This window comes from Triturus cristatus, chromosome 3_2, assembly GCF_964204655.1.
Source record: "Triturus cristatus chromosome 3_2, aTriCri1.1, whole genome shotgun sequence".
In the NCBI taxonomy this organism is placed as follows: domain Eukaryota; kingdom Metazoa; phylum Chordata; class Amphibia; order Caudata; family Salamandridae; genus Triturus; species Triturus cristatus.
In genome coordinates, this window is record NC_140584.1 from 328,723,841 (window position 1) to 328,740,528 (window position 16,688).

At 48.4% G+C, this 16,688-nt stretch overlaps 1 protein-coding gene across 2 annotated transcripts in view; it reads left to right on the forward strand.

The window, feature by feature from the left end:
- The window catches only part of LOC146857291 (uromodulin-like), a 570,867-nt gene that overhangs the window by 287,446 nt on the left and 266,733 nt on the right, over positions 1–16,688 (forward strand). For both annotated transcript variants that reach the window (XM_085647790.1, XM_085647789.1), the window contains exon 5: positions 11,673–11,896. In XM_085647790.1, coding sequence (XP_085503916.1) covers positions 11,673–11,896 — 224 coding nt within the window. The remainder of the gene's footprint in view (positions 1–11,672; positions 11,897–16,688) is intronic.

Below are 16,688 nucleotides of genomic sequence, written 5' to 3' on the forward strand. Positions count from 1 at the left end.
TTGTCATCAGGCAGCGCCCGGGCTCTACATAAGGGACGCCAACGAACCGCAGCGCGGGACGCGCTTTCTAAACCTGGTGCCACTATTTGAATAACGGAGCCGCCGTGAGGGAAACGGCATACTGGTGTCATTTTGCCCTGAAATCTGTATCCTTGCCGTGAGGGGAACGGCCGCAACTGGACTCCACTTCCCAGACTCCCTAGCTCCGGGCGCCTGCGTAGTTGTCATCAGGCAGCGGCCGGGCTCTACATAAGGGAAGCCAACGAACCGCAGCGCGCGACGCGCTTTCTAAACCTGGTGCCACTATTTGAATAACGGAGCCGCCGTGAGGGAAACGGCGTACTGGTGTCATTTTGCCCTGAACTCTGTATCCTTGCCGTGAGGGGAACAGCCGCAACTGGACCCCACTTCCCAGACTCCCCAGCTCCGGGCGCCTGCGTAGTTGTCATCAGGCAGCACCCGGGCTCTACATAAGGGACGCCAACGAACCGCAGCGCGGGACGCGCTTTCTAAACCTGGTGCCACTATTTGAATAACGGAGCCGCCGTGAGGGAAACGGCGTACTGGTGTCATTTTGCCCTGAACTCTGTATCCTTGCCGTGAGGGGAACGGCCGCAACTGGACTCCACTTCCCAGACTCCCTAGCTCCGTGTGCCTGCGTAGTTGTCATCAGGCAGCGCCCGGGCTCTACATAAGGGACGTCAACGAACCGCAGCGCGGGACGCACTTTCTAAACCTGGTGCCACTATTTGAATAACGGAGCCGCCGTGAGGGAAACGGCGTACGGGTGTCTTTTTGCCCTGAACTCTGTATCCTTGCCGTGAGGGGAACGGCCGCAACTGGACTCCACTTCCCAGACTCCGTAGCTCCGGGCGCCTGCGTAGTTGTCATCAGGCAGCGCCCGGGCTCTACATAAGGGACGCCAATGAACCGCAGCGCGGGACGCGCTTTCTAAACCTGGTGACACTATTTGAATAACGGAGCCGCCGTGAGGGAAATGGCGTACGGGTGTCATTTTGCCCTGAACTCTGTATCCTTGCCGTGAGGGGAACGGCCGCAACTGGACTCCACTTCCCAGACTCCCTAGCTCCGGGCGCCTGCGTAGTTGTCATCAGGCAGCGCCCGGGCTCTACATAAGGGACGCCAAAGAACCGCAGCGCGGGACGCGCACGGGACGCGCCTGGGCCAAGGGCGGGCCCGTCAGAGCCAGGAAGAGGCAGGGCAGGGCCTGTCCACTAAGCTGTTGGGTGTGGCAGAGCGCTGTGTTCAGAGAAGGTGGGCGGTGTAGCAATTGCATCATTGATGAACTTATTGTTTATTTATTTTTTATGTTGTAATTGTCTGCTGCGTATCGCCTTAGGTTGTTGTGTCGCCACAGAGGAAGGTGGGCTGGTTTTGTGTAGGGCGGATTTTGGTTTTGCTTTAACATGACTAAAAGGAGGGCTGTTGATAAGGTGGGGGGGACATTAGACCATTATTTAATTAGGGCTGAGTCTGCACTGAATCTTGAGATCCAAGCCGTGGAACGTAGACTCTCTTTAGATACCGCTTCTTCTTCACTACCATGCGCCCAGATTCAGAAAGACCCACTCCCTTCTGGTAATCCCAGTATAGTTGTTGGCACCACTACCCCCCCCAATGCTTATTTCTCCAGATTCGGGGTCATTGTATACTTCCCAGGCTTGTGTTAGTAACCAGAGTCCTCCTAGGGTTACAACAAGAGGGAGGTTGGCTCATAAAGGCAAAAAAAAAGAGGTTGCTAGCAAAAATAGGAGAGGCCAAGGGATTAGTAAACTATCTGTTGTGACGCTCCAACCCGAGCCTAGTGGGACCTCCGTAAAAGGGAAGTGTCCTGATTGTAAAACCAATTCCTTGTCTCAGGTTGCGATCTAACCTCTCCTGGATTCCCTATTTGTTAGTCTTAAAGACCATTTAGCTTGCCTCTTAGAACCCGTCCTTCATAAACTGGATCTTATGGCCGGAAGGTTGGATACGCTAGAAGCCAGACTCCTTGGCGATAAGATCTCTGTAATAGGGCCTCCCTTACAGTCAAACGGGGTGATGTCTGTCGGTGTGACCAACGAGGTTTGTAATGCTAGACCACCTAAGTCTGTGGGGGTCTTGCCAGCTATTCCTCCTATAGGGGAAGAGAAGGGTTATGACCCAGGTTTGGAAGTGGTTACTGCTAGGGGCAACAACTATTGTGACAAGCAAAGTCGCCCTCCCCTGGGTAATAGGGTTGGTAATGAGGAGGTGGGAGCAGGGTTTTTTATTACTCTTCCCAACTTACACCTCCCTCCGCAAGCCACCCCCTACTCCATAGTCTTGGCTAATGTCCCACCCCTCTTGGAAGGAACCTACGAACATTGGTCAAACCTTAAGAATAAATCCCTGCATTACTTCGGTACTAAAATACGGAATAGTAAGGCCTTGTTCGATGATTTGAAAATGGTTAGGCGCATTAACTGGATTGGCCAGTCTTACAAGTCCCTTCCTGGGGATTGTGTGGTGTTGAGCTTTAGGTCCCCGGCACTGGTCGAATATATATTGGAAGCCGCTTCTCACCAACCTCCAACATTTAACTCGATTAAAATTCTCCCACTAGGCTTTTTTTATAAGCCAGGGTGTATTCAATCTATGGGGGATAACCGTGCTTTTTCGAGCTTTCCAGTAAGGTCTAATCAGCCCATAGTGACCTCCAATCGCTTTGATATCCTCTCAACCTTGGAGGACAATGATTGACGGAGGGCTAGCTTTGCTTGCCCCCTACTGACAGATCCTGGGGTTTCGGGTCTCTCTTGTCATCAGAGCCCGGATACTACTATGTTACTACCTCCTAGTGTTACTCCTTGCACGTCTAACCCCTCTGTTTCTATACAGCCCTTTTCTGTTAAATTGATTGACCCCCTGGTTGTGCCAGGTCAGGTGGTGGAAATTGGCCTTGTTAAATCGCCCCTGAAGTTTGGTTCATGGAACATTGCAGGGTTGGGATCCAGGCTAGACATTCCTGATTGGGCCACTTTTATTGACGATTTTGAGATATGGACATTCCGAGAGACCTGGGCAATGGTCCCCCATTTCCGTATAGGTTTCTTGAATTTTTTTAAACCTGCTGTCAAGGGCCACAGGGGTAGACCGATGGGTGGATTAACCACTTGGGTCCGTCAATGTGAGGGTGTCTCTGTGGCAGAGGTCCCAATCGATAGTCCAGACATTTTGATCATCAGGGTCCAATCTCTCAATGGCCTTAATCTCCTTATAATAAACATTTATGTGAGGGGCCTCCCAGGAGGCAAATGTTCACCCACTTGTCTCCTTTTGGAGAACTATTTAGGGCTCGAATCGAAATCCACCAATAAGATAGTGGCTGGAGACTTTAATGTCTGCTTTGAGCCCTTGGGTGTTGATAGTGGGGATCTTACAGAGGATGAAGACTCTCTCTGGGGTGTTCCCCAGTTGGAGCTGGAACCTGTAAGAAAATGGACACAAGCGGCCCTGTTCATGAAAGGTTTATGTTTAAACCAGGGAATGAGAGCAGTTAATGGGCGAACAAAATCGGATAGGCTGGGGAGGATGACCTTTAACAATGGCAGAACTGGGAGTCGAATCGACTATATTTTAGTCAATTTGGAGTTGTGGTCGCTTATTGATGATATGGTGGTAGCAAGTAGAGTCGAGAGTGACCACAACCCACTGGTCCTTTGTATTAATGATAATAGCTTTACTGACCCTCTTACTACTCCTGATGCCCGTACTTCTATGGATGTTATTCTTACAAACGATCTAAGAAGGGTGAGATGGCCGAAAATCGCCACTTGTGAGGCTTCTCGGGCAGCTATCAGGAATTTGGTCTGCAATACCATGGCAACTCTCAACCAGCTGAAGTCCCAAGATCTGATTAAGGCTAACATATGGGATATTCACAACGTGCTCTTTACCGAACTTAAATCATTCTTTGTTAGAACTCCATCTTCTATCGGTAAAGGCAAGATACATTGGAAGACCTGGTGTTTAGTGATGCGGTCCTACAGGGCGTAGAGCACTACTTTAGGGAGAATGAGGGCTCCACTGCCACGAGGTCGATGGAATGGGATGCAATGAAGGTGGTGACCAGAGGCATTTGTATGGGCAAATTTGCGAATGTACGGTCCACAGTCCTGACTGATCTGGGGAAGGCGGAAGGGGTGTTGCGGGATATAGAACAGCGTAGGCCTGAGCGACCAGATTTACAGGACAGGCTGCTTGAGGCGAAGGAGGTGGTAGCGACTGAAACAGAGCGGCTGCGGTGTTTTGATTACAAGTTGTATCTAGTCAGAGTGCATGCGGAAAGGGACAAGGTAGGAACGCTACTAGCTAGACTAGCTAACCCAGAACCCCGAGGTTGCCCGGTCATGAACATTCGAACGGAGACGGGGGAGGTGGTTTATTCGCAAGAGGCAGTATTGAAGCGTTTCAGGTCGTACTACACGGACCTCTATGAGAGTCAACTGGGGGTGGAGGTCTCCACAATAGCTGACTATCTGGTGACTATTTGTCTCCCGCAGGTGGATGCCGAAACTGCGACGGAACTGGGCGGGCCCATCACGCTACAGGAGATCCGGGTGGCCATTAAGCACAAAACGCCAGAAACAAAACGCCGGGGGTGGATGGCCTGCCGATCGAATTCTATGCGCAGTTTGTGGATGCCTTGGCACCCAGGCTCTTGCTGGTCTACGCTGAAGCCATGACGCTGGGGCGTCTTCCCCAATCGATGAGGGAGGCATTGGTGGTGCCGCTGTTGAAGCCCGGCAGGGACGCCTCTGATGTGACGTCGTATAGACCTTTGTCTATGCTGACGGTCGATTATAAAATACTGAGTCGCATATTGGCCACTAGATTACTGCCACATATGACCAAGCTGGTTCATGAGGACCAAGCCGGTTTTATCCCCACCAGGAGCACGGCCTTGAATATTCGCCGCCTGGTCCGTATCATAGACAGTGTTTGGGGCCCTGATCAGAAACCAGCAGAGCTCTCCGTGGATATCGAGAAGGCTTTCGACAGCCTCGAATGGGGGTACCTCGATGCGGTGCTCGAGAAGGCCTGGGGGAGGGATTTGGACGTTGGACGAGGGTCCTTTACTCCTCTGCTACGGCCAGGGTATGGCTGGGAGCGGTCATATCCTCAGATTATCCGGTGCGCAGGGGGACGAGACAACGAGACAAGGTTGCTCGCTGTCTCCCCTGTTGTTCGCCTTGGCGATGGAACCTTTTGCGGCACAAGCGCGGACAGGGGCGGTGTACGGCGGGGTTAGTTGTGGGGAGGAGAAGCATCATATCTCGCTGTACGCCGATGACCTCCTGCTGTACCTAGAGGACACCGGCAACGCTCTGGAAGGGGCTATGGGGATGCTGTCATGCTTCGGCAGGCTCTCTGGCCTCAAGGTCAATTGGACCAAAACTTGTGTTTTCCCGCTGCGGGCGGATGTGCCATATTCCCCTCCCACTGTGGATGTGGTTTGGGAGGCTACGTGCTTCACTTACCTGGGGGTCCGGATATACCACGACATCGTGAACCTGTTGGAAGGTAATATAGGGCGTTGTATAAGGGCCCTGAAGGGGTGCATGGCCTTCTGGGCCTCCCTCCCGCTCTCGGTGCTGGGCCGGGTTGCGCTGTTGAAGATGGTGGCTCTGCCCCGACTGCTCAATTACTTCCGCACCCTGCCAATCTGGATCCCACAGCGGACTTTCAAAGAACTGAAGACACAGGTTATTGGCTTCCTGTGGGGGACCGGACGGCGGAGGGTGGCCTTGACTGCTCTGATGCGGCCTAAAATCGAGGGAGGACTGGCGGTCCCTGATTTTGAATTATACTACCTGGCGGCACAGCTACAAGTGCTGACTCAGAACGTTGCTAAAGTGTTCAGAGGCCCGGAACAGGAATGGGGGACCGGCATCCAGAGGCACGTTCTATCCTACATAGTCATGCAACAGAAACTAGACCCGAGAGGCTTATCCATTGAAGAGAGAACTCTTCGGTTATGCTGGCAAAGGAGCATGAAGAGAGCGAAAGCGGCGCAACCTTCACCGGAGATCCCGTTGGGGATGCTGACAGCGTTGCCGCATGGAGGCGACTGGTCCCCGTTGGCGGAGTGGGAAGAGCTGGGGCTGCAGATGGTGGGGGACCTCTACGTCGACGGGGCGCTGGCCCCCTTCGAGGTTTTGCAGGAGCAGTTTGGCCTCCCGGATGGGAGTTACCTCCTGCATGCGGCGGTGAGTGCGGTGATACAAAAACATTGGAGGGAAGGGTTGGCGGAACCTACCGCAACCCTGACCTGCCAGTACGTGGTGATGGCGGCGGGAACGATTAAGGCGGTGACCTGCCTCCATGCCAGACTGTTGCAGGAGGGGCTGGAGCCGCTCACGGCATTGAAGGAGCGGTGGGAGGAAAGCATAGGCAAACCCATTCCGGACACGGTCTGGAGCCACATCATGCGGAGGACTTGGAAGGGTAGTGGGACTGCCCGCTTTCAGCAGGTGCATTTCTACGTCCTCCATAGGGCATATTTGACCCCGGGAAAGATTAGACGATACTTTAAGGTGCGGGATGCGGCTTGCCCGAGATGCTTAGCGCTGGGGGCCGAACTAGACCACATACTGTGGGGGTGCCCGAAGCTTGGGACGTACTGGGCTGAGGTGGACGAGCTTTTGAATGCAGTAACTGACCGGGAGGTGGAGTTTGACATGGCGGCATGTTTACTGCTTTGGTTCCCTCACACGGCAAAGACGAAGGTGACGAGCAAATTCATTGACTTAGGTCTCATGTTGGCCCAGAGAGAAATTACATGGCACTGGAAATCCCGGGAGGGCCCATCAGTTGGGCGATGGATATCCGAGCTGCTGAAATGGTCTAGATGCGAGAGTGTGCTTCGAAGGCGGCAGGCCACCAAGGCGGATAACGAGAAGGGGTTGGAGTGGGTAAGGGCTTGGGAGATGATCGTACAAGCTCTGCAGGACCACCGGCTGGAGCGTGCGGAGCACGAGCGTTCGGAGAGCGGAGTTCCTTGAGGCTGGGGAGACTATATGCAAACCCCGATGACTGGCACGCATTAGTGTTACGACCCACTGGTAGGGCCCACATCAGCAGCAGTTGGGGGGTGGGGTGGGTGGGGGGGAGTTACTGGGGTATGGTTGTAGTGTTACGATGAGGGCCGGCAGGAAGGACCCCTGATTGCTGACCACCGGGGAACGGGGCGCATGGGCAGCTCTCCTTGGGCACCTAGAAGGTGATGAGTGGCAGGCCTTAGGCACTGCTCACAGGGGTGGGCGCAGATGGGGATGGAGGCTGCCGACACGGACAATACTAGTATCAACCGCGTCGAGGGGTTGCTTCAGGCAGGCGGTAGTTGGATTTGGGGAGAGAATCTGATAGGAATAAATGCAGAGGCTATCATAGGACATGGACCGGGCTTCGCTATGAGGAGATCGTTATGATAATATGAATCACTGTCTTAATACGCCGCCCGGCCCCCGGGATGTGGGCTAAACGGCTGTGTGCATTGCTATAACGAGGGGTGTGATTTGAGAATATACGCGGGTGCCGGTTGCCCTAATGGATGTTTTGTTTATAATGCTGCAATAAAAACATGTTTAAAAAAAATAAATAAATAAAAAAATTTAAAAAATTCTATCGGTAAAGGCAAAGAGTTGAGATCCTGCACTTGGTTTAACAAGGACTGCAGACTGGCCCAAAGTGCCTTGATACAGGCCATTAAATCCAGTTCTACCACTACCATCCAAAAATGTAGAACTGCATATAAATCTGCCCAACTTGAGGCCAAGCAAAATTGGGATGAGGACCGCTGGAGGGACCTATATCAGGCTTGTCATGACCGTAATATGGCCCAATTCTGGCATCTTCTCAAATGGGGCAACTGCCCCTCGGATATCCGGCCCACCACTTCTGTTGAGCCACAGCAGTGGGTTGCGTATTTCGAGGAGCAGTTCAAGGTTAGCGATAGGGTGGTTAATAATATTTGTCCATTTGATGTTGAAACCCCCTTGGAATTTTCCCCCTGTGAGGTTAAGTCTGTTTTAAAATGTATTAGGAATGGTAAGGCCCCGGGCCCCGACTGTATCCCTGCTGATTTATTCATCCAAGAGCAAGATGTATGGATGCCGTACTTGACTGTGCTAGCAAACGGCCTTGCGGGTGGTGCTGCTGTCCCTGACTCATGGCTCCGGGCAGAGATATTGCCGATTTATAAGAAAGGCGATCGCTCTGCCCCGGCCAATTATCGACCAATTAGCCTTATTGACGCAGTACAAAAAATTATAGCCCGCCTTGTACTGGGTCGTATACAATCCTGGATGACTGACTCTAATGTGTTGTCCCCTCTTCAGGCGGGGTTTCGTTCACATATTGGGACCCTGGACCAAGCATTTAGGGTTGTACTCCTTTATTGGAAGGAGGTTTTTTTGGGGGGTGGTAAGCTTTATGCAGCCTTTGTGGACCTACGGTCCGCGTTTGACCTTGTGCCGAGGGTCAAGTTATGGGAAGCACTTTTGGAGATGGGCATGCCCAAAGAATTGGTGTCCTTCCTGGTTACCATTCACGATAATACGTATGCCCGTGTTCGATGGGGCAAACCAGGGGAGGTGACGGACAGATTTAAAGTATCCAAAGGAGTTCGCCAAGGGTGTGTGCTTGCTCCCACTCTGTTCTCACTATTCATTAATAGGGTTATAAACTATTTCTCCAACCATCCAACTGATGCTCCCTCTTTGGCTGGAATGAAGATTCCCCTACTCATGTTCGCAGACGATACTCTTCTGATTTCGAAGACGAGACAGGGCTTGCAGTTAGCCCTGTCTCGCTTCGAGGTTTTTTGTCGCGAACATGAGTTGGAAATAAATGTTGGGAAGACCAAGTTCATGGTTTTTCGAGGCCCCAGGCGCATTAATGCGCGGGTATGTTTGGGTGGTGTCAGTTTGGATCAAACGGCTGTGTTTACTTATATAGGGGTTACCTTTAGCGAGACTTGCAGCTGGTCAAACCAGCTGGATCTTCTCGCTCTTAAACATGCACAATTAGGTGGAGCTTTGTTGAAAGAGCATAAACATTCTTTAACAAAACCAATAGCTCCCCTAATGAAGATTTATGGCTCCAAGATTCTTCCTGCCATTTTATATGGTGCTGAAATTTGGGGCTTTAGTAACCTGTCCAAATTGATGACTGCCCAGAACAAATTTCTCCGGTCAGCAATAGGGCTTCCGCAATCAACACCGCGTATTCCATTATTATATGACTTGGGAATCCAGCCTCTAGAGGACTTGGCAGGGTATAGACCCCTGGCGTTTTGGCGACGCCTGTGGACTACTCCTGAATTATCTATCTATGCTAAAGCCCTCTTGGAGGTCAAAGGGCTGGAGGGTTCGCATAGGATATCATGGTTGTCTGGTATTAAAACCCTGTTGACAGACCTTCGGGATGGGTGACCTTTGGGCCAACCCAGACACTGCAGTTTTCCCGCCGAAAAATGTTTTAAGGGACGCTTATTGGTGTATGATTAAGAACAGGAGATTTGCCTCCCTTACGGGCACCTCCATGACTGCTACATTTTTCGCTCTTAAAGACGAGTCTGTTTATGAAGGTTACTGGGACACCATTATGAAACATCTTGATCGTAAACTGTACCATCAGTTTAGAGTGGGCGCCCTAGCACTGCGAGGTCTCACTAAAAGCTGTAGTCCTCTTGGTAGTGATAAGTACCCCTTTTGTGTGGATATGATCGAATCTATGGATCATTTTCTTTTTTGCTGTCCATCCTACCTTCTTCCTCGACGTGTTTGGCTTCGTCCCGTCTGCAGATTAATGAGCACCCGTTCTGCACAGGTTGCTAGTAGAATTTTGAAACCAGACACATCAAAACCTGTTGTAATAGGTGTTGCCAAATTCATTAGTTGGGCGTGGATTCTTAGGGTACGGAAACTTAATTCTTGATATGTATCCCACACGGTTTCAGTTGCTTTTAAACTAGCGCCATCACTATGGACTTTTAGGTTAGACTGGCGTGTGTTTTATTAAATTCTACTATGCTTAGTCATTATGTCTTAATCATTTGACTACTATGAAATATTTTACATGATTTTAATATTTTTATCTTGTACTGTAATATGATATTGTATTTTATATGAACTTTCTTTTTTCTAATATGTATAGTATGTCTTTTATGATGTTAATCGAATAAAGACTTATTGACTGACTGACTACTCCTGCAAAGTTGTTGGCTCAACTACAAAAGCCATTACATTTGATGGTGCACACTTTATAAATAAACAAACTATACCTGAAAATGGCCAGAAGACTCAGGGTATATCTACAAGCCCCTATCGCCACGGGACTGTCACTTTGTAGGACGTTCCTGTGGTGATAGGGGCTCCACCTTCTTTACAAGGCAGTGTTAAGCCACTTAACGTGGCTTAAGGCTGACTTGGAAATAAGACCCCCTTTCGCGCAATGCGTAGCATGAAAGGGGTGGGCAGAGGGTATTGCGGTGGGCGTTCCACCACAACACCCATTGATTTTGACGCTGCCCCCTATTTACAAGGGTGGCGTAAATGGGAGGCAGCCCCTAAATTAAGACGAAGGAAAACCTGGTCTCAACTTGGCGAAAAGAGGAGAAATGCTTTATTTCTCCTTGTTTTTGCTTTTTCCATTTGTGCTGCCTTGTCCAGCACACATGGAAAAAGCATAACGCCATGGATTGTTTATGTGTAGGAAGGCAGCACACATAGAAGTGACAAAACGGCATTCAAAGATTGTTTATGTGCAGAAAGGAACACCGTCGTACACATAAACTGTCTTCCCCTGCATACAGACACCTTTGCAGTATGGTGCAAGGGTTCCTGCGTTGGCGCTAGGCTGCTACACTTAGTGCCAGCGCAGGGGGATTCTTGTGAATATGGTGCAGCCTGAAGTGGTGGAGTTAGGTGTTAAGCCATGACGGCTAATGCCTCACTCCGGCACTTCTTTGTAAATATGCCCCTCGGTCTGTGCAGCTTGAATAGTTAACTTAAATTGTTCTTTGAACGGATGATTAGAACCCACATTTTGTTCCGATATGTATTACAATAAATGCGACTCCTAGATACCTATCAATTTATTCTTATTTGTTTTTATGTAGCATGATATTCCAGTCTGGCTCGTATGTCTGTAGCTTTTTTTAACACTAACTCGCTCACGAGGATGTTTTTACAATAACTGTGCGGACCACCCCAAAAGTCTGGTAGTCGGGTTTTCAGATAGTTTTTTCCACTCAGTGACAATGATCTACAATAATTACCGGGAGAAGGACGAGTAATACCGGGAGGTGACCCAGTGCATGTTCCTGGTATTATTGGAGTGGTAAAGACTGATGAGAATAGTGTTTTTTCCAGTTCCCCTTGAAATTAATCGCCCATTCTCAAAATACCGCAAATAGACCCTTCCGCTTGACCGCCCCACGTCCTAATCGGGGGTGTTAGTCTGAAGGTTATACATTGATAGAGCAGTCTACCTCTTGTGATTATTGTGTTTCCAAGCGTGTGCGCGTGTTGACAAGGCTGTGTCTTACAGAGGGTTAAACAAGCGGAGTGCTAGTCTCTGCACCTGCATTCGATTCATAATATTAACCTGATTCTGTTTTGTTGCAGGTCGCAGTGAGATCGCCCCCACTGTTCAATGTGAAAGTTCAGCAATGGCCGTGTCTTTCAAGAAGTGCCTGCTGCAGAGGTTCAGGTACAGCGTCCCAGGCATGCATTTCAATACCTCGGACCTGAACTGCACCGACCCTTCTTATCCGGAGCTGGTGGCGGGTGAAAGTTGGGTCAGAGCTCAAGCCATACCTCTGGCAGGATGGTGCGGAAATGACATGATGGTAAGAAGAGATGCACCGTGAGTACTCCAGGTTTCCCCACTAGTGAAAGTCACTGTTGTTCTATAAAGGTCACGATATGTATTTGATATTTTAGCACCCGGGGCGCTCGGTGAGGGAATGTGAACTCGCCTCTGGGCTCTTTGCAGTAGGATGTATTAATACATGCTACATAAATCATAGACCGCAGCAGAATCAGTGGTGCTGAAACTGGAATCAAACAGCTGCTGGGCGCTCACTAGCAGCCCCGAGTTCTGTTATTCACAGCTGCTGCTGTCCTGTCATAAATCACACATCAATGAAAAACATAACGGTTTTAGTGGCACAACAGACTTCCTTTCCTAGGGTCAGTGCCATCAAGAGTCGCATACAACATAATGCCTCGTAGCGGACTAGTATCAAGCATTTCCAAATGCAATACATATCGCATTTGCGAGAGTTAGAGCTCCTGACATAGTAAATGACAAAGGGGCGGATTTACAAGCCCCTATCTCCACCACGTCACTTTTTTTTCACGTTGTAAGGGTGATATGTGCTTCGCCTTATTTACAAGGCAGCGTTAAGCCACTTAACGTGGCTTAACGCTGCCTTGTAAATAATGGCCCCTTTAATGCTATATTTAGCGTAAAAGGGGAGGGCAATGGGTGTTGCGGTGGCTGTTTCACCGCAACACCTATTGATTTTGACGCTGCCCCATATTTACAAAGGTGCCATAAATATGGGGCGCTCCAAAATTAAGACCAGGGAAAACCTGGTCTTTCCCTTGCACAATGAGAAGAAATGTTTAATTTTGCCTAGTTTTTGCTGATTCCATGTGTACTGCGTTGTGCAGCACACATAGAAACAGCAAAAGGATAATAATTGTTTGTGTGCATGAAGGTGTCCCTTCCTGCACATAAACAATCTCCCCCTGCAACGCAGGCACCCTTGCACTATGGTGCAAGGGTGCCTGCGTTGGCGCTAGGCAGCTACATTTAAAGCCAGTGCAGGGGGGAATACAGGGCTGCACCGTATTGTTGTAAATATGGTGCAGCCTTGTGTTTCAGAAGCTAACACCGCGATTCACCACTTCTATTGGAAATATGCCCCAATGTCTTGTATCTATGTGTTTTGATTTGGAGTGGATTGAATGTATGTGGTTTGGAGTAGAATTATGTGTTTTGAATTGCAATGTTTTGTTGAGGAATTGTGTGTGGTGGAATCATGTGGTGTGTAGTGGAGTGTGATTGTTCAGTAGCGGCATCTACTAGACGGGAGTGGTGGGCTGGAGGGAATAAAAAAAAGAAAAACACTTGCCTGGGCCAGTCAGCTGCCGCCTCTCCTCCGTCCTCTTCTTCCTGTCTCCGCCGGCAGCAAGTAGCAGCAGGAAGCACCTTCGATCACAGGCTTCCCTGAGCTAATCACAATGCTGCTTGCAGAGTTGTGATTGGTCGAGCGGCGTGGTTAGGCACTCAGACCGGGACCGGGAGACTTTGCATGTTCCTCACCAGGCTGTGTAAAGCAAGCATGGTAGGGACGATGCACAGGATGCATGACTGCTTGGCCGGCCCAAGAGGGCTGGCCAGCAGTCATGTGCACTTAGAAAGTGAAAAACACTCCACTCCCTGCTCTGGCCAACTCTGCCCCGCCCGAGAGCCACTGACCTCAATAGGAAAAATAAAATCGTATTATAAACACATCTGGGCACACCAATTTACTATATCTGTCATCCAAAGGCATGTTGTACGCATAAGTGCGGACCGTTGAGAGCAGAACGCACACACGGGAATACAGACTTATCAAGGTCTAGGACGTCGTGTTTTAAAAAGGAATACATTACTCCAACGCGCATTGATACGGGGATGTTGGTCGCAAATTGAAATTGCATTGTACGCATGAGACATCTCGGATGTCTCTAATACAGAAGTATGTGTCATTGTGCGATCTAAATAGAATTTTCAAAAGCCTTGAAAAAGCCCAGAGGGGGCGAAACTTACGTCGGCTGCCGTTGTTTTTCATACCTTTGTGAACCGAAAACAAAACACAAAAGAAGAACCTGATTTAAGACCTTTCTTCAAATTTTTCCTTACTTAAAGGACGATATGATAAGTGGCTCATTGGACTCCTATTTTCTTTGAGTATTATCAATCTCTTTCCTCACCTTGTGATGGCTATTTGCCTTTGGATGACAGATATAGTAAATTGGTGTGCCCAGATGTGTTTATAATACAATTGTACTATAGATTCTTTGGAATCTAAGTATCTTTAAACCTTGGTGGGTAGGTATATTAACATCACAGGAGCACCCGGAATATTTGCTCTTTATTACATAAGTCAAGAACTAACAATTCGAATGGATGTGTAGGGTAACTAGCATACCCATGTTTCTTTTGTAATGAATTTAGGAAAAATAAAATGATAATAACAATAAGTTATTGTCATTTTATTTTTCCTTTTGAGCAGTGCGGCGATGCTTCCCTGCCTTAGCGGAGGAACCGCCACTTGGACTGTGTGTCATGGAGTGTAATTATGTGGAATTGTATTTTCTATTGTGGGGTGGTATGTAGAGAAGTTTAATTATCTGGTGTGCTGATAAATTTGGGGCATGATGTGGAATTCTGTGATATGGATTGGATATATGTGGTGTGTTACGTAATGTAATGGTGGCCCTGTGTGCCTTTTTTCAGTAGAGCACATGCTGTTTTATAACCCCGCCTCATGCTGGTGTGGAAAAACTACTCATCATAGTGAAAAATGATTGGCTATATGTGCTATGCAAGACAATTCAAAAAGAAAGAAAGAAAAATGCATTTATTAGAGAGCTAGGTTTTTTGGAAAAGGAAACAGGATCAGAAACCGTAATTGGCTCACTTTTCTTCTAATTACCACAAAGATGTGTGGAGCAGGCAAAAGCTATAAATAAGTGCCTGGATGCTTCGAGAGCTTTTTAGAGTACATTTAATCTTACCGTTGCATTTTTTAGCAGACAGAAAGCATGCCAAAACAGAGCTCACCATATCTAATATCTCACTAAATGTAATTGGGATTGGATCTTCATAACGCTGTAGCAAAAAATTCCGCTTTGTATGTAAAATAAAACGTGGCATTAATTATTGATCTACAAACCCACGTGTGAAGATTGCTACTGTGATGATTGAAAAAACATGCATGTGATGGGTGCTCCTGAGTGTCTTACTGTCAGTTTAAGCATAGTTCTGTAGAATGACCCCGCTGTCCCAGCAGGGAAGTCGCGTGGAAAGCCAGGAAAGTCAACGCATATGAGGTGCATCCCGAGGTATATTCAGCAAAGGTACTTACTCAATGTACCAAAACGCTGAAAAAAAACAAAATAGCCCAAAGGAGGACACATGTATAAATATTTTACAGACTATGTGTAACAAATGGCCTGAAAACAATATGCAATAACTTAAGTTTTGAACTTATCCAAGTGGGACTGGTAAAGGTGAACATGGGTCACACCCGCGATCCACAAGTCAGCATGAGAGAATACTTAATCACTCCCTTAGTAGGTCAAACCAGTCAGAAATGCTTCCAACCTAAGACAGGTGGCTCGTGCTTCATAATATAAAGATGTTTCTAGCATGTGTAGTGTCCGGCTGGACACATTCTAGTTGTACTATGTTGGACTTGGCCCTTTTTCAGGGTTATCCCCAAACTTTTTGCTTCTTCCTACTATTTTTTCCTGACCTATGTTTGTTGGTTTTAGGACTCTGGGAACTTTACCACTGCTAATCAGTGCTAAAGTGCATATGCTCTCTGTGTTAATTGTTATTATCATTGGTTCCCCCTGATTGGCATATTTTGATTAGCTGGTCAGTCCCTAGTAAAGTGCACTGGGTGTGCTGGGGCTGGTAAATCAAATACTACTATTAGGCCTGCAGCACTGATTGTGCCACCCACATGAGTAGCCCTGAAAAGATGTCTCAGGCCTGTCACTGTAGTGCCTGTGCGCAGTTTGCTAACTCCCATGTCGACTTGGTAAGTGCCCCCACTTGCCAGGACCTAACCTTCCCTTTTATTACATATAGGACACCCCTATGGTAGGCCCAAGGTACCCCCTGGGTAGGGTTCAGTGTATGTGAAAGGTAGGATATGTACTGATGTGTGTTACATGTCCTGATAGTGAAATACTGTCAATTTTGTTTTTTTACTATTGAAAGGCTATCTTACCCCATAGGACAGAATGGGGAACACTTTGTAACATTTACAAGCATATCTTCCCATAGGGGTAAGATGGAAAAATAAAGTTTAGGCTCTTTTACTAAAGATCGTTTTAAAATTGTGTGCTTGAAAATGCCTCTTTCAGAAAGTAGACATTTTCTTGTTTAACCATTCTGTGTGCCTCTGCCTGTTTGTGAATTGACTGTCTGGTTTTGGAGTGACAGGGGCTGGGGAGGTGCATTCTCTCAGACAACCACCGGGGGGTTGATGTTTGTCCTTTCCTGAATGAGTCGGCTGGGCTGAATAGACCTGGGCTGCATTGAGAGCAGGGGAGGAGTTCTCACTTGCACCTGAATAGGCCCGGTCTGCACCAGAGAGGACAGAACTGGTTTGGACTGGGCTCAGAGACCCTTGCACAAAGAGAACAAAGACAATTTGGGGTATAAGTATTAGACCTAAAACCCCTGAACTTTAGACCACTTCTGGAATCAAGGGGAACCTTTGCCAAGGTGAAGAGCTGGATAAACTGAGGAGAAGTACGGCCCTTACTGTGTGTCTGGGGTTGGCCTGCAGATGCTGTTTCTGCCAAGGAAAGGAGAAGGACTTTGCTGTGTGCTGTGTCCCCTGCTTGAGG